Source organism: Lissotriton vulgaris, chromosome 1_1, assembly GCF_964263255.1.
Source record: "Lissotriton vulgaris chromosome 1_1, aLisVul1.2, whole genome shotgun sequence".
NCBI lineage: Eukaryota > Metazoa > Chordata > Amphibia > Caudata > Salamandridae > Lissotriton > Lissotriton vulgaris.
In genome coordinates this window covers 1,518,217,561-1,518,240,634 of record NC_141685.1, presented here as the reverse complement: position 1 = coordinate 1,518,240,634, position 23,074 = coordinate 1,518,217,561, and the positions used below count along the sequence as shown (strand labels likewise).

At 45.9% G+C, this 23,074-nt stretch overlaps 1 protein-coding gene across 1 annotated transcript in view; it reads right to left on the bottom strand.

Annotated features, from left to right (window-relative positions):
* MLC1 (modulator of VRAC current 1) overlaps positions 1–23,074 on the bottom strand; it is a 415,388-nt gene that overhangs the window by 288,047 nt on the left and 104,267 nt on the right. Inside the window, exons 4-6 of the mRNA XM_086936780.1 lie at positions 11,479–11,532; positions 11,266–11,367; positions 1,564–1,665 (exon numbers count right to left, since the gene is read on the bottom strand). Of these exons, the coding sequence (XP_086792906.1) occupies positions 1,564–1,665; positions 11,266–11,367; positions 11,479–11,532 (258 nt within the window). The remainder of the gene's footprint in view (positions 1–1,563; positions 1,666–11,265; positions 11,368–11,478; positions 11,533–23,074) is intronic.

The following is a 23,074-nucleotide window of genomic DNA, read 5'->3' as shown; positions in this document are numbered from 1 at the left end:
GTGAGTTGCATGATTGTGGAGTTAAGGTGTGTGGTGTGTTCATTTGGTACTTGCCAACAAGCAGTGCATTTCCATGGGTGCCATCCTGGTAGCGCTGGTTGATGATGGACTGTCGGTAGATGTGGGAATCATACACACTGCCTGGGTAGTTGGCAACGACATTGGTGGGGATTTCCCGGTGGTAGACTATTGCCTGCACATTGATGGAATGTGTGTGCTTGCTGTTGCTGTTCTTGTGTGCAGTGTTGCCCGGGGGCATAAGTAGGACATGTGGGCAGTCAATTGCCCCCGACACATGTGGTAAGCCAGCTATGGTGTAGACACCTTGCTTGGTCTCTTGCTGTTCCTGCACAGTGTGGAGGAAGTCTAGGTAGTGGGGTACCAAGCTGATGCTGTCATCCAAGACTGTTGTGAGGAACTTGGATTGGGCTGGCTGTGAGACTCAACCGTCTCTGCCCGTTGTTGGTTGGAAGGTACCGAAGGCCAACAAGTGCAGCACTGCCAGCAGCTTTGTGTGAGGTGGGATGTTGGTTGTACGCTGTGTTGGTACCATCAGCCTGTGGGCAAGGATGTTCAGGATGAGGAGGATGGTTTTCCGTTTGAGCCTGTAGTGGCCAATGACATTCTCTGGTGTTGGGTCTGTGAGGTTGGTGCTTTTTCTGAAGGTTGTTGTCTTTTTCTGCACTGCCTCTGTGGTGGTCCGAGGGGAGGGGTGGTGGGGTCCGGGGTGGTGGTTCCTGGTGGTGGTGGCGGTGGGTGTTGCAGCCCTGTTGGGGCTCTGAGCTGCATGGTCAGTGGCTCCATGTCATCTGTTGCTCTTCAGGTGTGGCTCTGGCCTGGGCTCCCTTTTCTGGTGAGGCTGTCGTCCAACTTCACCCCAGGTCAGAGCAGGTGTTAATTTCCTGCTGCTAACGCGCCTTATTGCCTGTTTTGGGTTCTCATTGCCAATCTGGCTGGTCATTGAGAATGTTGCGGAGTGGTGTTGTTGTGGCTTTTTACACAGGAGCACCTACTCTGCATCTCATTAGCGATAGTTGCCGGGCTCATCTGTGGCGATGTTTTTTGCGGCTGCTATTACAGGTAAACTGATGATATGGGCTGTTAGCACCAGCTTGTGAATGGAGTGATACATTTATCATGACTTTGGCTGCGATAAAGTGGAGTTAACTCAGTGATACCTCCTTGATAATATGCCCCTATGTGTTTTGCCCCTAAAGCTTGCAGATTTTGGTGCTTACAGTAACAACATTTGCATTTTCCCATACTTATAGATCATTTCCCCTTGCTAAATATCAGCAGGCTTGACCTGCTAAACTTTATCCAGGAGATGCAGTTTTATTGCATCTACTATGTTCCACGTGTGATAAAAATAAAATGCAAAACGTTAAATTCCGGTATGCGGTAACTTACCGCACATATCATAAATCATTGGGACACTTATAAGAACGGCTTTGCTACAGGCAAGTGTCTTACAACTAATCGCACAGTTTGTACTTTATTGAGGGAGTACATTTTACTCACCATGTTGTGCTTACCAAGGATGACAAGCAGAATGCTACCTACCTTATTTCTCCTGTGTGTTCTTTGATCAGACCTTGCGGAGACGATCACAATTGTTGCCATGAGGATTTCAAGTAGAATTAGTAGAATCAAGTTGTAATTTATCTGCAGAAGGAGTTTTAAACAAAACAACATTAGACAAATCCGTCCCATTAAAAATACTGGTTAATATTTCCTGTGGGTTGTGGAGAGAAACACAAATAGAATGCACAATTACATTTCACCAGAAAAGGGGAGGGGGTGACTGCTTGTTAAGGAGACATAGCTTTTATTTTACAATTTTTGGGATGCGGGAGTTTGTTGCTTTTGTGTATTTAATACCCCCATTGCTTAGGGGGGGGCGCTAAATCACCTCCCCATGCACACTTCCTTTTGTTCTAACTGTAATCCCTCCCTCCCATGGTTTCCGACAGTGTTTTCCACACCAAGTCAAGTCAAGTCAGAATTTATATAGCGCACTACATACCCAGAGGGTCTCAAGGTGCTTGAGGAAGGGGGGGAAGGTTTACTTATCGAATATCCAGGTTTTAAGCTGTTTTCTCAAGGCTAGGTGGTTCTGAGTAAGGCGGAGGTGGATGGGAAGGGAATTCCAGGTTTTGGCCGCTAAGTAGGAGAAGGATCTTCCCCCCATGGTGGCTTTGTGGATGCGCGGGACAGCGGCGAGGGCTTGGTTGAACGAACGCAGCTGGCGGGTGGGGGTGTAAAAGGAAAGGCATGTGTTGAGACAATCAGGTCCAAGTTCGTATAGGGCTTTGTGTGCGTGGGTGAGGAGACGGAACGTTATCCTCTTGTTGACGGGGAGCCAGTGAAGGTCTTGCAGGTGAACGGAAATGTGGTCTGTGCGGGGGATGTCTAGTATGAGTCTGGCTGAAGCATTTTGGATGCGTTGGAGTTTTTTCTGCATTTTTGTGGTGGTACCAGCATAAAGGGTGTTTCCGTAGTCCAGACGGCTTGTAACCAGTGCGTGGGTGGCCGTTTTTCTTGTTTCGGTGGGGATCCAGCGAAATGTTTTTTGAGCATGCGTAGGATGTTGAAGCATGATGATGAGACGGCGTTGACTTGTCTGGTCATCAAGAGTGAGGAGTCCAGGATGATGCCTAGATTCCGTGCGTGGTCCGTCGGTATGGGGGCTTTTCCTAGGGCCGTTGGCCACCAAGAGTCGTCCCAGGCGGAAGGGGGTGCATCTAAGATAAGGACTTCCGTTTTGTCCGAGTTCAGTTTTAGACGGCTGTGCTTCATCCACTCGGCTACTTCTTTCATCCCTTCATGTAGGTTGGTTTTGGCAGAGATTGGGTCTTTGGTGAGTGAGAGGATCAGCTGAGTGTCATCAGCGTAGGAGATGATGTTGAGGTTGTGTTGACGTGCGATGGTTGCGAGGGGCTCATGTATACGTTGAAGAGGGTGGGGCTGAGTGATGATCCTTGCGGGACGCCGCAGATGACTTCGGTGGCCTCTGACTTAAAAGGGGGGAGGCGGACTCTCTGAGTTCTTCCAGCGAGGAACGAGATGATCCAGTCCAATGCTTTTCCTTGAATTCTGATGGTCCTGAGGCGTTGTATCAGGGTGCTATGGCAGACTGTGTCGAAGGCTGCAGAGAGGTCAAGGAGGAAGAGGGCGATTGTGTCTCCGTTGTCCAGTAGTGTTCGAATGTCGTCTGTTGCTGCGATGAGGGCGGTCTCGGTGCTGTGTTTGGCTCGGAAGCCAGATTGTGAGGAGTCGAGTGATTTGTTGGTTTCGAGGAAGGTGGCGAGCTGATTGTTGATGGCTTTTTCAATGACTTTGGCAGGGAATGGGAGGAGCGAGATGGGGCGGTAATTTTTGAGTTCGGTGGGGTCAGCTGTGGGTTTCTTCAGAAGGGCGCTGAGTTTGGAGTGTTTCCAGCTTTCTGGGAATGTGGCGGAGTTGAGGGAGCAGTTGATGACGTCTCGGAGATGGGGTGCGATAATGGAGTCTGCTTTGTTGAAGATGTGCTGGGGGCAAGGGTCTGTAGGGGATCCTGAGTGGATGGAGTTCATCAGACGAATGGTGTCTTCTGTGGTGATTGGGTTCCAGTCGAAAAGGTTATTCGGAGGAGGTACAGGTTCGGAGGTAAGTGAGGTGGACTGGTTTATGGGTTGGTTGTCAAAGCTGTTATGAATGTCGGCGATTTTGTCATGGAAGAATGAGGCGAGGGAGTCGCAGAGGACTTGAGAGGGGGTGATGTCGTTTAAGCTGGAGGTGGGGTTGGTGAATTCTTTGATGATGTTGAAAAGTTCCTTGCTGTTGTGGGCGTTGTTGTCTAGTCGGTCTTTGAGTGCTGATGTCTTGGCTGTCCGGATTAGTTGGTGGTGTTTGCGGGTGGCCTTTTTGAAGGCGGCTTGGGTGATAGTGTTTGGGTCTTTTTTCCAAGTTTTCTCGAGGGAACGACAGAGCTTCTTGGATTTCTTTTTTTTTTTTATTTTTTTTTATTTTTGGAAAACCTTTATTAGAAGTGAGAACAGTTACAATCGATACAAAGCAGAACATCATAATCAGCCATCGGAACAGAGTCAAACAGAGCGAAGCAATTATACCATGGCAGTGCAAAGCTCCGTCCCACATATGCTCGGTTGCAACCCAGGAGAGCAGTGTTGTGAAGAAACAACAAGATTAATGAAGGTTTAATTTTAAAATAAAGTAAAAGGAGCAGGATCTGTGGCTATATAAATAGATCAAAACAAATCAGGGGAAACTCAAGAGGCAGGATGATCACAATTCAGGAGAACTGTCAGTGGGAGGCAATAATTACACATGGTATCAGGATAGTCAAATGAAAAAAAACCCGCAGCCCGCCCACCAACAAGCTCTCGATCGCCGTAACAAAGCAGTCGAAATCCTCCTTAATAATCAAAGTAAGGCAAGTGTACGAAGAACTACCACCACAAAGACCCGAAAGAAGGAAGAATAGACTTAGGCAGGAACAAAAAAAATAAGAAGGCCATAGAAACAAGGAAAAAACAAAAACAAAAAAGAAAGACAGCAAAACCCCTCCCCCATCCCCCCACCCTGCACCCCTGCATGTGGCCATGGCCTACCCCCCAGCAGCGTGCCTGTCGCCCATTATGAACCCGAAATATAGACAAGAGAATAAGAGAAATAGGGAGAGAAGAAAGGAAAGGAAAGGCAGTACGCAAAAGCCCACGATAGGGAAGGAAACGTGGGGGAGAATCCCAGTGCGGGAAGCCCAACCCCCCCCCCCTTCACCCACCCTAAAAATCAGTCAGAGAGCAAATATACAGTATTAGGAGCACCTACTTAAACAGAATATATCAATCGCTACGCAGTCCAAGTCCCGCGGGGGGCATAGTGCCTCGCTGCCGCAGAAATGGCGCTCTAAGCACACTCTGCTCAGACAGGTAATCAGGATCAATGATGCAGGTCCCACCCACCCCAAAATGCCGGACCAGGGCAAAAATCACAAAGTGGAAGAGTCATGGCAGTCCAGGAATAACCAAAACCTTCCCAGAGTCACATGAAACGAGCACTCAGCCACCACCGATCTCGATCCACAAAGTACTCTGTCCCGTATCCGATCCACCATTAGCCATCAGCAAATCATCCCAGGGAGCAAGTACGCAGTGTCGCCGTCAATAAGTCATCTCCACATTGAGTCGCAGCTCCGCCGTGATAGAAATGGCCATTACCACAATGGAAGTGACGAGCAAAGCTGGAGACGGTCACAATGAAGCATTGGTGCAATAACAATCGGGACCATTTCCCTCCAGCACCAGACTGTGGGTCCACTACACCTTAGGGAAATTCGGTCACCATCTCCCGGCCTCCAGCACATCCAGCCGCCGCCACATGGTTTAGTCCATCGGATCGCCACTGTGCCATCAAGCGGCGCCACGGCGCGGTACAGGCAGGATTAGAGGTCTTTAGTCTCCTCCTTGTCAAAATGGCGAATTGCCTATGTACCAGCAATGGGCAAAACAGGGCGCTCTGCTCCCCACCACTGAATATTGTTTGCGGGCCCCCCAAGCCCAGAAAGACACATTAATATCATGCTCTCACCAGCGCCCATGAGCCGGAGGTAAAACGGCAATTCAAATTGCAGGCATGCAAATTGCTCCAGATGGACAAAGAGCAATTCTCGGAGTCCGGCAGCTGATAAGAATTGCTGGGGGGGAAAGGAGGGTGGGGGGGGGAGAAGCAAGCAGCCCAGGAGAAGTGTGTATTTCACCTGGAAAAGGCGTCGGCGGTATCGAGGGTCCTCTCAGGCTCCCTGGCGTGAGACCGGCGCTTCACGCGTTGATGTGTCCGCTGTTGTTGTACTGGTGGCCGGGTGCAGCGAGACGCGAGGTCCCGGTCGCCGGCATCGGGCAGGCCACCCTGCGCTGGAGAGCGTATCTCCGTCCCCGGAGCCAGGAATTTCGCCGGAGTCGGACGCCTCACCTCGGCGTCCGCTCCGACGCACGGAAGCTCCACGCTCTCACGGGGCAATCAAGCAGATCAGGCGGTGAGGAGAGAAGGTCGGCGGAGCCGGGACTCGGTGCAGCCATCTTGGCCGCCGGCCCAGCTCCGCCCCCGCTTCTTGGATTTCTTAAGGTCATTGTTGAACCAGGGGGCGTTCTTGCTGCCTTGCTTGATTTGATGTTTTTTCAAGGGAGCTAGTTTGTCGGCGGTTTGGGTTAACCATTGTGTGAGGTTGATGGTGGCTTGGTTAGGGTTCGTTGAGTAGGTCGGGGGTTTTTGAAGAAGCGATGTGGAGATCAGGTCGATGGTGATTTTGTTCCAATTTCTTCGCAGAGTTGGTTGAGGGTGGTTGTGGATCGTGGTCTTATTGTAAATGAAGTGGATGCAACTGTGGTTCGTCCAGTGGAGGGGTGTGGTGTACGTGAAGGAGATATGCTTGCTGGAAGTGAAGATAGGGTCGAGTGTGTGTCCTGCATAGTTTTCTGGCCTTCTGGTGCCTTTTCTATCCACCAATTTGCTTCTCCTTGGTTTGTGGCAACCAAAAGTGGAGCTATAATTTCCACTTCTTGCACAAGAACAGCGCTAGAAAACTGATCAATGTTTTGGGGTTACGATTCTGAATTTTGGGAACCGATCTATTAGTAAAACAGTCAGTCCGCAAAATTCCTCTTCTTTTGCAAAAAGTCAGTGCACAATTTGCAACTACTTTTTGAGAATGGAGAATTCGTAAATCAGGTCCTAAATTTCCAAATCAGGAAACCTAACTTTATCACATGTATTAAGGGTCGCAAAGAAACAAAAGCATTATTCTTAATACAAAGGCATTTTTTCATTTAATTTTGTGAAATACTGACTCTTCAAAACAATTATTCTAGTTCTCTGGCTAAAATCAGAACATGTGCTGTAGAAATAAATTACAGTGAGAGGGAAGAGGCCACCTCAAACCAGAATGGTGGAAAATGTCCTCAAAATGAATGAAATGTTTAAATCAGCACACTAGGTTCAGGGAATCATTTGTTGTTCTTCAACTTGTTCATGAACAGTGTAAAAAGGAAATCAGTAAGCATAAAACCCAATAAAAAACATCCTGAAGTAGCATTAAGAGCACTTTCTTGGTGCAGGTGTTTCTGACAGAGGCCAACCCTGTGCCTGGAACATGTGGAATTGGACTGAAAGCCATGTGCAAGAGGTTGTTTGGCGGGGGCGGGATGGCGGCGGCGTAGAGAAGGATGACCAGACCCTGCAGCCAGAACATGCATCAGGCGTTAGAAACACAGGAGATGTGGCCAGTTACTGATGAGTACAGCCAAAGGCCTTGCACAGCAGTTTCTTGGTTTGGCCAGGGGTTAGGGGATAATGTTACTAAACCTAAAAATGCACTGAAAAATATTTGTTGATGTTTTTTTCTCCTTCTTCCCCAACAATACTTTTTGCAAAAACCATGAAAAAAAGAAGGCAGCCATTGATAAAGTCAAAAGCTTTGCAGCCAAAGCCCACTTTTCTGGCTTTGCCAATGTTTGTTTCTTTTATATCTTATTTTTAGGTTTCGCCTGGCGATTGCAGCGCGAATGCGTTGCTCTAGCCATGCGAGGGCCTCTTGGAATCAATACGGTTTCCGAAGGGGACTTGAAGCCCCACCCCTTCTGTCCATTGGCTTGCGTCATAGCTTATGCTAAACACAGACTTTGTATTGTGAAGGAGGTTTTTTAATCCCTTCTTGTTGCCGCTCAGTCCGCTTTTAGCCCCGCCCACCAGGACTGGATCTTTTACTGGAGCCGTGACACTCTGTTCATCCTTACTCCGTGTAGGCACTTTGTTTTTTCAGTACGGAGATAGCGCAATGTAAACAAGCAACTGCAATGTGCGAGAGCTTGTTTACTGAGCCCCACAGATCTTCAGGTAAGGCAGAGAGACCATTGCTTCCTTCGACGTTGCCTGAATGTGCTGCGCCCTACCCTCGCAGAAAAGGCGTAGGCGCAGCAGAGTGAAGTTTTCCATCCATAAAACTAGATGCCATTGGGACCAATGTATTGAAGTGATCCACCGCAGAGAATGGGGGGTTACAGACAGACGCTGTCATTTTGTCTTATTCCTGCTCCCGCCCAGGTTGAGAAAAACAAATACTTGGTGCGAACTGTCCCTGATAAGTTAGTAATTGTAATTAATTTTCACGCAGGATAAAAAGAGTGCTAACAATATGGAATAAGATTACAAAAAACAGTGGTGTACTTGACGAAAGCAGCGCCCCCTGGCTGTGTGTTTACAGTGCGCGGTTATCTGGCGCTGCATCTCACTGGTGCCAGGTCTCCGAGCAGGGTGCAGACACTGCTCTGTCCCTCGCGAGACTGGCACACACCCAGCGCCGGGGCTTCTCGTGAACCTTCCACGGGTGCACCCGAGGAAGTCGCTGGTGTTCGAGAGGGGTGGGGAGCTACAGACACTGGCGAGGGGCTCTGCGCTCCCACCTGCCCCAGTGAGTGGTATGTGCTGAGAACCCTCCCCAAAACCACCCTGTCAGCGCTCTCAGGTTTCCCAGGCCCATGTGTGAGTACCTCGTCCAGTCCGCAATTTGTTTATATGTAGTCCCGATTAAATATTGGCACCAGCAAAACTACTAGTCCCATACTGCAAAGAAAAACCCACATCAAATGATCACTCTTCGCCCTTGGAAGCTTGAGAGATGTTAGGCCCCTTTGTTGAAGGATCCGCCGGAGAAAGACAAAACAACTAACACCCACTTCAATGAACAGAGTGATATGTTATGTTTGTGACATGTTGTCAGGGCTCCCTGTTTCCATTGTTATTGGGGGTGTTTCGTACAATTGGTTTATTCGTAGCGAACAAGACTTCAACACTCAAAATTAATTATGGGACAAGACACACAACAACCTCAGTTGGAGATGGCGGGAGTCAACCATACAAGTTATCGCCAAATGTGCCTGTGGTTTGTGTCCTGTCGGCATCACTCAGGAGTACGCTCTACGGGCCTCGAGTCTGAACAAGTCACATTTTCGCAAATATGTAAAAAAAATATTTATCTGTCTTCGGAGACCATATCAATATATGCGTAAGTAGTTCGTTTTGAAAATCGGGTGCGGTGGGTACTAAATAGACAAGTATCTCCGAAGCCTGGTCGGACATGGAAATATCTTAACCCATTGTTGGATCCAGTATGTCCCATGGGGTTTTCGCAGTGCTTCATAAATAAATGAGATATTTAGGGCACATCACACCTGCTTTCCTTGCAGGGGTTGTGAAGCTACAAGTCTTTGCCAGCCCACTAGGCACCTACACATCAGAGGCAGCCAGGTGCTATGCAGACTTTCTCGCAGTTTTCATCCAACAATTAATTTCTCTAGGTAGTCTTTGATTTTACCTCTGAAGTCTGTCCTTACTTGTCTAGGCCGTGTGCTGATCTCCCTATTCACGCAGATAGCTGCCGATAAAAAATGATGCATTGAAATGCATAAACAACACACTTTTCAGTCTTGTAATACCCCAACGTTTGATCCACTTTTAGCGGATGATCTTAGGGGCAACTGAAACTACAAGTTCCAGCATGCTTTTTGCTTATTGGCTGGGTAAAAAAACAATCTCCCTTGTGATTGATTGTGTTGTCAGCTTCATCATTACAGAAAAAGCGGATTATTATCCCAGAGGCTTAGCTGGTATAGTGCAGCAGGTGCAGCTGCACCGGACCCAGTGACCTTATGATTAAAGCACCATGCGTTTGCTAAGGATGCTGAAGGGTAATGCTACCAGCTCTCACCGTACAGGGGCACCTGCCCCTTTAAGAGCACAGGCCGTAGCAGCAGAGCGCATCTATACTGATGTGGCAATGCTATGGCAACCCGGATCCTGGCTCTCTAATTAACAGCTGCATTGATTATATAATTTCAGGATAAAACTGCAACCACGAAAACAGCATTAAAAATGCAATAGGGCTCGCCTTTCAATAAGTTAAAGCCATTTGCTTTGCTATACAATGCCATTAGCAAAGCAAATGGCTTTAACGTAATCAAAGGCGAGACCTGTTGCATTTTCAATGCTTGTTTTACTTTGTGCCACGCAGAGAGCTGTGGAAAGGAAGGCATGAACCCAGACGTGTCTTTATCCTTTTATTTTTTCTCTGCCGAACTATCAAGCCCCCACAGGGTTGACCTGGGAAGCAGTCTGAAACCTAGGTCCTCTTTTTCCAGCATCTATACTCTGAGAGCGAGACTGGGACCATATATCATCTCATGTCAGAGTAATTGTCTTGCTCCATCTCGTCACAATGCAAAGGGAGCAAGGAGCAGCTGCCCAGATTAAACCTCCAATGGGTACTGTCGAGAGCAGCCTGTAAAATGATTGGCCAACAGTGGCCTATTTTTCAGCCCCACTGAATGTTGGTTTAACGTACTAGGTATTTCTAGTTCAAAGACACTGATACCGCAAGATTACAGGGCCTTCCTTTATGTTTAAGCACTAAATATTTTACTACGAGTGCCCCAGTAATGGTCAGTAATACCCCTACCCATGAAGTAATCTATCTATAGTAGGGGTTTCCCAGAGAGGGGGGTTATTGGCCGAATTCAAATGAAACCCTGAGGGTCCTTTTCAAAAGAGTCATTTTCGAGGCAAGGAGGAGGTCCAGTCCAGACTCGATTCATCTGGTAAATCATTCTCCCTAGTATTAAGCATGAAGAAACAATTTGTTTTTAGCAGATGGGATTTCTGGGTGAAATAAATGAGATCCATGAAGTTACCTGACCCTGTAATACAAATAGGACTGGTGCCTACTGTTACTGGCTTCAATGGATTAAAAGGCGATTTGAAATGTGGACTTAAATTGTGGTGCGAAAAATCTCTGACAAATGTCATTGCCACAGGGTCAACTCTGAGGGTTTTACACCTGTTTTATAGGGAAGCACAAAACAATTAGAATAACGTGCAATTTACACAGTGCAAAAACAAGCACAAAAAGTTTGTGGCCATTTTTAGCCATGCACCCAACTCAAAATGAGGCAATGTGTGACGAAATGGGAGGAGATTCGAGGTCGGTTAATGGGTAGATCAATAAGACCGATTAATTTTATCTGCTGTTACATTTATTCTCTGCATATTTCGTAACCTCTTATGAACGCAGTTAAAAATATTTAATTTAGCAACTTCAATATCAGTACACACATTTTTTTTTAAATGGCTAAATGTGATGTGTGCAAATAGTCCAAGACAGTAAATGAATAGTGCAATTTTTAAATCATAACATCTTTCTCGGTCACAACTCACATTAATTGCTGAAGGGCTGACAACTAATTTGCATCCGAACCAAACTAAACAAGTGGAGGTGACAGCAAAAGTCGAAACAAACAGGATCTGGAAACTGGGGATCTGAAAAACAAGTGCAGTAAAACATGTTATATTTTCACTTACGGCAAACAGCAAAGTCGGAATCGTGACATATTTATGTGTGAGGTGCATAAGATAGGCAGAGACGCTTACCACATTGATCCTGTGTTTCGCTCCTGTGAAGGATACGACAGCAGAAGGAACACAGAAAAGGAGACAATAATCACGATATGTGTAGGTAGACAAACTAGTTTAATAGTTGAAGGAAAAATCCACACCTATAAACATCTTGCTATGCTCCTCTAGGATCGTTTTTTTAAGCCTTCGATAAACAGCATCCTAGACCGAGGCAAGCTATGCAAGCCTTGCCTTCAGTTAACAGTGGCTGCCAGGCGGAGGCTGTTACTGAGGTTTCTTCTGGTTGTCAGTACATGCACCCTGTACAAGCAGCAAACACCACTGTAGTCAGGGTAAGCTAGCTACATACTAAAAGATAACCTGTGCTTGGCACAGAGCAGCCAGGCTTATCTTAAGAGGCAATGTGTAAAGTATTTGTGCAACATATACACACACACACACACACAGTGACACAATGAAAACACCACAAAAATACTCCACACAGGTTAAAAAAGTAGAGAATAATGTTATGAATAAAACAAGACCAAAAAACAAAAATCCAATAAGTAGAACCAGAATTATGCATTTTGAACGAATAAATATAAAACGAGTGCTTAGAAGCAGATGGAGCTTAGGTGTTTCTTGAGGTCCAAAGTTCGGGCCGATGGCGATGGAGAGCAGGCCACCTACAGGCTCACAGAGGTCTCGCTGAAAAAGTATTTGGATGGAGCAAGCATTGGTGCGGATGAAGACTTCGTAAACAAACTCCTTTGTGATTCAGGGGCTACGGCAGTGAAACGCACTGTCTGTTGTCATCAAGCTGGGCAGTCCATTGAAGTGACTTTGTCAATATGCTCCTTCATCGGAGTCGAAGGGCAATGTGTTGGTTACAATCAGCGCAAAGTCGTCACTACATCGATTTTGATGGTTCTGCACAGGACTGGACTGACAACACTTTTCAGGCCATAACTCACAGATGGTAGAGTCTATGTGTTGTTGCAGAGTTGTAGGTATTCTTTGATGGCCCTGAGACTTCAGAACAGGGGGCAAGCCAGCAAGCCCTTAGAGTCACTCTGGTTTCAGGTGAGATGGGTCCTGTCAATGTCCTCAGCGGGATAGGGATCAGTAGGCAGCAAGGCAAAAAATCTTTCTTCCCAGAGCAGCAGTCAAGCACAGTGCAAATCACTGCAGCACAGCAGTCTATACTTCTGGCAGAGTTCTTCAGAGGTTCAGCAATGTACTGTCTTGGTAGGGCCAGACCCCTAGTACTTATACCCAGTTGTGCCTTTGAAGCGGCGGGTGACTTCAAAGCAGGCCAATGAAGTGCACAGATCCCCCTTTCTTCCCAGCCTTGGCTCCAAACTAGGGGATAATCAGCCCTTTGTTTGGGATACAGGACACTGCATATTCAGGTGTAAGTGTGATCTCCCCCTCCCTCTCCCTGCCCACGATGAGCTATCAGAATCAGGGCCGGACTGGGAACCAGAACCGGCCCTGGCAAAGTGCTTGGCCGGTCCCCCCCCCCTCCGAAAGGAGGGTTGGGGGGGCGGGGTGCGACCGCGCTCTGTGCCAGGGCCGGTTTTGGCCGTTTTTGTTACAGGGCCGTTTTTGCAGCATAGCTGCAAAAACGACCCTGTAACATAAAACGGCCCCCAGGGGCCCCAAACCGGCCCCCAACCATGCGGCCCACCGGGGGATTGCCCGGTGCCCGCAACGGCCAGTCCGGGCCTGATCAGAATGCAGATGAATGCCAAGGAGATCCTGTGTTTGTGGCTGTCTACAGGGAATGCACAAAGTGTAGCTGTCACCTACCCAGACATGTATTGAAGACAGGCTGCAAGGTACACAGAGCAGTAAAAGAAGATAAATGTCCACTTTCTAAAAGTTAGAACGATACTGTGGGGAGCACGTATGGACGGTCTATGCCCAGACGTGCAGCGTGAGTGGATATATATCCTGCTCATTATTCAACTTTTAAACCTTACTCATAATTAATCCCATTTGATCCACGTTATTTTTCTAAGCTTTCATGTTGTCATTTTTCACATCCACATATATAGCGTCCTGCATTTTGAATGCTTCCCATGTTTAAGTGTGCCCATCAGGACCTCTTCATGAATACTATCAAAATGCAGAGATTCGTTCAAAGCAGCATTTTCTTTTTTAGGAACCGAATGCATTTCGGGCTTATCACGAGCCACGTCCATACGCTCCCCACAGTATTGTCCTAACTATGGTGCACTAGGGCAAGACACAGCCCAGTTTTGCACGCAACGTTATATAGTTTGAAGTAATGGTTTAAATGAAGAAAAACAATGGTGTGCATACCACCTCTTTTGACGTTGCACTTTCTAAAAGTGGCATTTCTAAAACAGTAATATTAAATCCAACTTAACCATTAAAACATAATTCATTATTACCATTCCAAAGATATGAAACATGATGAAGCGATTCCTTTCTAATCAGGAATTACAGATAAAAGTGTATTAAGAAATTCCCAATGCTAGCCTATGAGAGGAGTAGGATTCACAGTAATGAAAAACAAATTTGGCTGTCACTTCTAGGAGATGCAAAACTTACCAGTGCATGTCCTACCTTTTACATGCACAGCACCCTGTCCTTAGGGCTACCTAAGGCATGCCTTATGGGTGACATATGTGTAATAAAAGGGGAGTTTGAGGCTTGGCAATTGGGTTTAAATGCCAATTTGAAGTTGTAGTAAACTGCACGCACAGGTCTTGCAATGGCCTGCCTGAAAGAGGTTTGAAAGACTACTTGTGTGGGTGGCACAGTCAGTGCTGCAGGCTCACTAGTAGCATCTAGATTACATGCCCTGGTTATATGGTATACCACTTTACAAGGGACTTAGAAGTAAACTGTTTGTCACTACTAAAAAATGCAAAACTTGTCAGTACATGTCCTACCTTTTTACACGTAACAACAATGGGGGTTCTGGCTTGGGCAGTAAGGCTGCGCCTATATAGAGAATCAACAAAGACGTGCCAGTACTGCACTACAATTCAATGTTTTCAGCAATTGAGTAACAATCCTCAATTCAAAACGACCAATCTTTTAGTCTGAAATCTTATGAATAATTCTTTTTATTTTAAATTTTTCATTTAAAGTTTTTTTCTTTTGACGTTATGACAATATATTTATATGAACCTTTGTTTTCAAAAAGAAGAGACTTGTAAGGTATATACAAAACATTCAATATGAACACAAATACCAAAATAGACAATATATCACAGCTCAAAGACAAAATATATCATTTTGCAAAACGTTTTGTGAACACATAGGACATTCAAAACACTACACTTAATACACTTAGAGACAAGGACATACAAGACAAGACAAATTGACAGAAATTGTGCCAAAAAATTCACTATTCTGAAGTGAATATACACGCCCTGCTTTTGATAAAGTTCTTTTGAAGCTACAGGTGCGAGTATTAGTGCTTAGTACGAGATTTGTTCAAGCAAAATTTATACAATAGACCATCCAATATTTCATATTTGAGTTCCAATCATGGGAGGATTGGTCTATTTTAAGAACGGAGGTTCGTGCAAACAGGGGTCGACGCGTTTCGAATCCCTTATGTGAAAGGGATTCTCATCAGGACCGTGTGGAATCAATCTAAAAAATAATAATAAACACACAATCAGTCAGTCATGCTAGGAAACACACATCTTCAAAACAGTACCGCACTCACTCAAGTCATACCTGTATTTTTATTTTCAGTTGTTGTCCCAAAGAGTGGTTTGACGATATGGCTGAAATATTTGAAATTGAATGAGCGTTATTAAGGTGGTATGCCTCATAAGCAGCTTTAGCTGAACACTTGCTTAAATTCAGAAACTTACATGAAACGGCTGTATGGCCGCGTGGTCGTTTTTTCACTTTCTTCAAACGAATCTGTAAGGAAGGGACAGGATATGTGATATCCTTTTACTCTATATTGACTCTAAATTCACTCAAAATTAAAACCTGAACTGTCAGCGGGTGCATCGATCGCGGGAATTGGGTGGCCAGCGTGCGAGTGCTCCCATGCCCCTGTGGTAGCGGGGGGGGGGGAAGGGGGGGGGGGGGGAGGGTGGGTTTGGATTGATAAAACATAGCGCTACAGTGCTCCGAGAGTGGACATATCTATCAACGGGCATGCATGACCAGTTGCGTGTGATTTGGCGTGTCAGAGATTAAAACTGACATGCGGGTCCCCGGGTGTGTCCTAAAAGTCGGCGTGACGGTGGTCTAAGAGTGAACCTGTATTTGACCGGGCTTACGAGTCCCCGAATGTGTCCTGAGATAGTAAAGCATTTAGCGCATGGTGTGAACTCTTACCGGTATCAATCCTGCAAGTCTCCTTCTTACGCGTCCGCGTCCATTGCTGAGGCGCGTTGGTGTTTGATCCGGGTGACCCGGTTGTGGAAATAGTTGCAACCCGTTGCTCGGGTTTCTGGGAATTGTAGTTTGTTGTGGAAATGGAAGTTGAACGGCCGTTCTGGATGTAGCAAGTCCGTCAGTCTAATAAATTGAAAGCATATGGGTTGATCATAGATCGTGTTTTGGAGAAAAATAGTCCATAAGTCTGTGAATTTGGTAAGAGCCCGCTGCTCGGGTTTATGTGAGTTGTAGTAATGGAGGTATTGTTGTTTTGATCCTTCCAAATGTCGCAATTACGTGAGTCAAATACATTGAGAGTATGTACATGGGTCGTTTGTTGGAGAGAGTGGTCCATGAATCTGTAAATATGTGGGGGGTGTGGGGGACAATGTAATTCTGTTTATAAGTTGTAGAGTTCCGACATTTCATTCAAGCCACGAGTGGCTGAGTTGAATTTCAGGATCAACATTGCTTCTCGTTGTTTGAGTTTGGCCTCTAAATCTCCGCCCCTCTGGTCATGCTCTAATTTAGAGATGACAGTCCATCGGAAATCCAAATCTCCATGTGACGCGTCAATCCAATGTTGTACAAGAGGTGCTGTAATGATTTTTTTCTTTATTCTTGATTTATGTTGGGATATTCTCTGTCTGATTTCCTGATTTGTTTTTCCTATGTACAATTTAGTACATGGGCATAGGATGGCGTAAATCACGTTCTTCGATTTACAATTTGTGAAAGCGTTATGCTTCCATGAGATTCCTTCATGTTGGAATACATTCCCTTCTATTGTGGAGTTGCAGCACAGACATGTGCCGCACTTTTTATGTCCTGTGACTGGAGGTAAATTGACAAATTCACGTATAGTAGGGGCCTTTTTGTCGGGAACAGCGGCCCTGATGACTTGGTTCGCAATGCTCTTATCCTTTTTGAAGGCGAAAAGTGGTTTGGCGTTCAACTGAGTGTCCACATCCTTAATCAGATGCCAATTCTGGTGGATGACTTTTTTGAGAAAATTAGATGAGGCACCAAATGTGGTTAGACACACTGTGCGCTCGAGTTTATTTTTCTCTTTCTTTTTTAAAAGTTCTTCTCGTGGTGTCCACCACGCGCGCTTTATTGCTTGTTTTATCAATTTAGATGGATAGCCCCGATCTACAAGTCTCTCCATGAGTAAATTAGCGTGGTACATATACTCGTCTTTGAATGAACAATTCCGACGTATACGGAGAAATTGGCCTATTGGTAGATTTTCTTTAAGGCTGCGCGGGTGGTTGCTTGAAAACAAAGGTTCATATAAATATATTGTCATAACGTCAAAAGAAAAAAACTTTAAATGAAAAATTTAAAATAAAAAGAATTATTCATAAGATTTCAGACTAAAAGATTGGTCGTTTTGAATTGAGGATTGTTACTCAATTGCTGAAAACATTGAATTGTAGTGCAGTACTGGCACCTCTACCTTTTTACACAGCACCCCGCCGTGAGGGCTACCTAGGGTCTACCTAAGGGCTGACATTTAATAAAACGGGAGTATAAGCTTAGGCAAGTGGTTTTAAATGCCAAGTTGAAGTGGCAGTAAACTGCACACACAGGTGTTGCAATGGCAGGTGTGAGAGAGGTTTGAAAGGCTACTTTTGTGGGTGGTGCAACTATTGCAGCAGGCTCACTAATAGCATTTGAATTACAGGCCTTGCATATATGGTATATCACTTTACAACGGATTTAGAAGTAAACATACTATGTGGTTAGCTGTGGTAAAGTGTTCAGAGTCCTAAGACCAGCAAAATGATATAGCAACAAGAGGAGGCAAGCAGGCACAATGTTTGGGGGGAAGACCACTCTATGGTGACAGGTCTAACAGTGGCTTTGTGCATGCCTGCTTTTAATGGGCCACTCCTCTCTCCTAGCTAGTTAACGTTTGGAAGAAAGTTGTGAGTGGGTGAAGGTTTGATCGTTTTCTTTTTGGTAAAACCTTTGATTGAAGGAATAACAGAGAGGAATAGTGACATCAAACTGTCATCCTGTTTTGTCACAACTTCAAAATGGACAATGTTCCTGCCTAACAACGCAATACAAAACACTATCAATCTTTAACGTCTCTTTAGAAATCCATTGCAGTGTCATTTTACCCATCTTACCCACCACAAATGCACTCTCACTACAAAAAGCTTCTACTGTAAGGCATCTCTTCATGGAAGCTAATCATAAGCTTGTGCCCAGTGCAACAGCAAGAGTGTTATGGGCGCTAATGCATGCAATGACAATGGCAGTGGCGGCTGGTGGATTTCAAATGTGGTGCTGCGAGAACTGTAGAACTGATGAAAATGAGCATAGCGAGCAAGTCCTAACTGAAAAACGGTGAGTGTGGGTGGGTTTCCCAACAACAAGAACGTTTCCCAACCACAAGAAAGTTTAAGAAAAAGACAGATTCAAATGGTTGATTTTACAGCATACTGTCAGTCATGGAAAACTTTTCACTTCAGTGTAATGCAAACAGCACTAGACATAACCACACACGGATACATGTATACTCAGCTTTAAGAACAATTAGGATCTAAGAAGAAAACTTTCATTTATGCATGATACGTTCTGCAAGCATTTGCTTTTTACCGTCCTATTGCTCGTTTCAGCCTTTTTAGGCCACTCAAAAGAGAACAAGCGCAGAAGCAGACCAGCAAGCTTTCCTCATACAAAACGCACAACCCAGTAATAGAGATCCCTTACTGCCGGCAATACCTGTATATTGGACTCAATGCATGCTAAAATTGTTAATAGAAGTGCCATGGTTCTCCACGTCTGCCGAAGCTACCTGGTCATTGCCTGCTATGGTGCCCATTTTGATTTAAATCACAGAGGTGATCGTGTCCAGTGTCCTAAACTGCAACATGGTAAACTAGGCTTGAACCCCGGCCTCGTCTCAGCATCTTGTGAATCCTGGGAAATCTCTCAATGATGAAAATAAGGTGTAACGTAGACTGTGTCTGTTGTCAAGTGCTCTTATATCCTTGGGCAAGATTTGCACCATGTGAAACTGGCAAAAATAAAAAATGTGGATTCTGCCTGTCAACCACTGCTCTAATTTAATCCTGCAAGAATTAAGGACAAAGCATTAACATTTGATGTCAGGCAGAGATACCCATCTAGTGGCTGAATTACACAGTGTGAAACTAGATAACCAGGAATCAACCCCGCTTCCTTGCTTGACCAAATTGTGTGCTTCTAGTCAAACATTTATTTCACCTAGCCTCCTTTATGTTCTTTGTCACATATGATAGCACCTTAAAATATGCAAGTTCAGGATGTGTGCTGTACAAAAAAGCTGTACAAAAAAAAGAGAGAAACTTGATCAGCTTAGTAGCATCTCTATAACTTTATCAACTGTACTGGAGATACTGTCCATGTCTTAACTATTTGAAAAAGTATAGAGTGTATCATAAGATTGAGGATGTCAGTATTGCAAGGAAGCTCCAGCCAGTCATTCACTTATTCATTTGTATATATTCTCTGTATTGTATATTGGCACTCAACTCCAGCCCCTTCTTGATCTCTTCACGAGCACTTTTCCTATCACTTTCCTTCTTCTCACTCACTATTGAGCAACTTCTTTATGCGTGAGATATCTGCATAAATATATTTATTTAAATTCATGATAAAACTATTAATTATTATTTAGCATTCCTCAGTGTGCGTTATATATTTTTGGGTACTAGAGAAAATATTCCCGTCTGGACCGATTGTGTTTTGTACCATTTCGTACCCAGGTCCTATGGCTATTTGGGTTCCCCCATTGTTTTGAAATTGTTTTCATGGTCAGGTTCAGCTACTTAACGTTTTCAAAAGTAAAACCACATGCAGGAGAGGAAACGAAGAAAGCAGACAGCTGCACCCCAACATAATGACTATTAAACAGCTCACTGACACAATATCAAGGTAAACAATGTCATTTGCCACAAATATTGTGCCAAAAATATCTCTTACCAAAATATTGTGCACCTATACTTATAATGGTAAGTACAAATATATCAGAAAAAATATAGTTGACCGTAATATCGTCAGACAATATATTTAAATATTGATTTTTATTATAAATGGAGTTTAACGTAGTAAATGTAAAATATTTTAAAATATAATTCAATATGATGTAAACGAAATAAATTTCACTAATATGTAATTGTTGGACTTGGCCCTTAAGGCAGGTTCACCCCTAATCTTTTTGCTTTAGATCTGTGATATGTGAGGATGATTTTCTGGTCTGTGCGCACTTTTTCCCTGTGTCCCAGAGTAAAGTGCGTGCATGTAGTTAGGCTGGCCTGCTCTCCCATAGGAATGCATGGGGAATGTCTGTGTCCCTAGTAGTTCCTGATGCGTGGGGAGTGCATGCTCGAATTTGGTATGTGCGAGCTCGTGAGAATGAATGCTTCGCAATGGTGTATGTGGCATGTGTGTCATGTGTAGAAATGCCACTTCTAGGACTTGGCATATTAATGTAAAATATGCCTGCCGTGTGATTGGCTGGAGCTGGCTGGTGAGCCTGGCTCCAGGAAGGCTGGATGAGTCTGCCCGGTGGTGAGTGTGAGATTAGCATGTTGATGGCTTGGGAGGAGTGCACCTGGTCCCTGATGGGCCTGGACTTTCCCCACACAATGCTGGCTCCACCCCCTGTAGTGCGACTGATGTCCCTAGCCCTGCCAGTGAATGAAATGGGTGGTTGAGCTATCAAGGGTACTTCAAAACCAGCTGCGACTGGTTTTCCCCCACCCTGCACCTACAGACAAAGGGATTTTACAGTATAAGAAGGGGCTGTGTCCCCATACAATTTGGTTCTGCTTGTGGATCCTTGCCAGAGGGAGCTGCTGCTGCTGGGGCCAGGAGGACCGCCACTTGGCTTGTCTCCATGCCTGGGCATTGAGTTGGTAACATCTGCCAACATCCCCGAGGGTGTTCACCCGTGAGGTGCCTTCCTCTCCACCACACATTTTTTCCTCTTAAGGAGTGTACACATGTGGTGAAGTGTGGATAGATGCACTGTTAGTCTATACGGCAGACATCTATAGGACATCACGCTGGACACTTTTTGAATTGAGACCGCAGTATTTAATTTTTTCGGAACCATAGAATGAGTGGGGACAACTAGACATTAGAGGAGCAATACCACACTGCGATAGATAGCAGGGGTTTAGCTCGATATGTAAAAGAGGAATGCAACTCGAGTGATGTGTACTCATGTCTTTGCTAAGTTATTAGCGCCCCAGGTATAGGGATCTTGTTGTTGATTTACTGGTTAGAGTGGAGGGCGATCCCCTATACCGTTCCATATCCCTCTTGACTCCTTTTTGCTATTCCCTGCCTGGAGACCCAGTGAGCTGGCTCTGGCCCTGCCTTGCCCCTCTGTCTGCCTCCAGACCCTGCTGGAGCCTTGTCCTGTCCTCCAGTGCTGGGGAGCACTGAGGATTCCTTGCCTAGCGCTTAAGAGCGCTTCATTTGGCTCCTAGCGCTGTGAGCGCTTTATGTTGGCCTGTGGCGGTTGGGAGCGCCTTTTTCCTCGTTTCTAGAGCTGCTAGCGCTTTGGGTGCCCAGCCGGTGCCCATCCGGCATCTGCTGATTTTATGGTGCTCCCTACTTGATGTACGAGTGCCCACCTCGTTTATTATTGCCAAAGTGCTCAGGGCGCGGTTATCCTTTGCCAGGCGGCTGCCACGCCGCATTTGCCCATTTTATTTAATTATTATCTGAAGCCGGAGCCCACTCAGCATTGCCCCGTGATCACCGCCGCAGCCCAGGAGCATCCAAAACTGTTGCCGGGCCGCTGCCTAGTGCGACCCGGAAGTCCCGCCTCCTGACCCCCAGGGCCGCGCTGCCATTGGCGGCCCCAGCGGAAGTCAGGCGGAGTGCAGCGAGACAAGGCCAGGCGGGAGACGGAAGAAGCAGCCGGCCGAGTCCCCGAGGCTCCCCGAGGGAAGAGGAGCCCCGCGCTGCTGCCAGGAGGTCCGGTGAGTGGGGCTGGGAGAGCGAGTGGAGGGAGGAGGGCGTCGGGGCACATTGCCGGTGCCCGCCCCTCCCCTCCGGTTGTGTTAGAGCCCCGAGAGGCTCACAGGGCGCCTAGTAGTTTTGAGCCCAGAGAGGCTCGTGGGGCATTGGCCATTCCTCTTTTGGTTCCCGAGCGGCCCCAGTTGGCAGAGGGCCGCTCCAACGATCCTTGGGGCATTATTTGCTCTAAGTCCCCCGTGAGGGACTCCAACGATCCGCATTTTTGGTGCTTGGAGCCCCGAGGCTCCTGGGGGCAAATTGTTTATTTAGAGCCCGAGAGGCTCCCGCCCTACTTGTATTTACGAGCCCCAAGGCTCAGGGGCATATCTTTAAATTAGAGCCCACGAGGCTCACAGCCCCTCATTATTTTAGAGTGCTGAGCTCTTGAGTGCATAATTGTTCATTTAGAGCCCTGAGAGAGGCTCTGGGGGCCATGTTCCTTGTTTAGAGCGCTGAAGCTCTAAATTGCCTATTTGCTTTGCGAGCCCCTGAGAGGCTCCTTGTCCACCCTTGTTCATGAGCCCACGTGGCTCCAATGTTTGCCCAGCTGTGATTTACAACTGTCCAGCACTTAGTGGACAGTTGCTACGTTTACGCTTTGTGGTTTGTGCTGCCTGCGCAGACCCCCTGACATTGAGACTCAGGGCATTCAGCCCCTCGCGAGGCCAGTTGGCCTGAGGGACAAATTCTAGTGTTGTGCTACATGCACCCTGCGCATTGTAAGTTACTTGTTGATGTGATTCTTGCGCAAATGTTCTAACCTGTACCTCTGAATGTGTTTAATGCCTCATGTGCAATAGTTTATGTCCCATTACCTTTGCTAAAAGTGACCTGCTTAGGTATTTTATGTTTATCCCCTTTGCTAAATGTGACCTGCTTAGGTGATTGTTTAGGTTTCCTTCCCTTTGCTAAAAGTGACCTGCTTAGGTGATGGTATTCCTTCCTTAGGTCCTGATGATAAGGTCCTAGTTCCCTGCGTGATTTTCCTACAGTGTTTTAGGGTTGCGTAGGAGGTATTTACTCTTTACCAGTGTTTACTGGTTGTGTGCTACATGTACTATTTTGGTGCTAATCATTATATGTTTATGTGCTAAGTGTATACCTACAAGTATGATTTCTAACAAGTGCCTACCCCTGACAGTGGTCCATGTGGCCCTGTCCTGTACATAATCCCTTGTAAATTCTGCCCGTGCCTGTTGGCACATTGTAAAGTTTGTGTGTT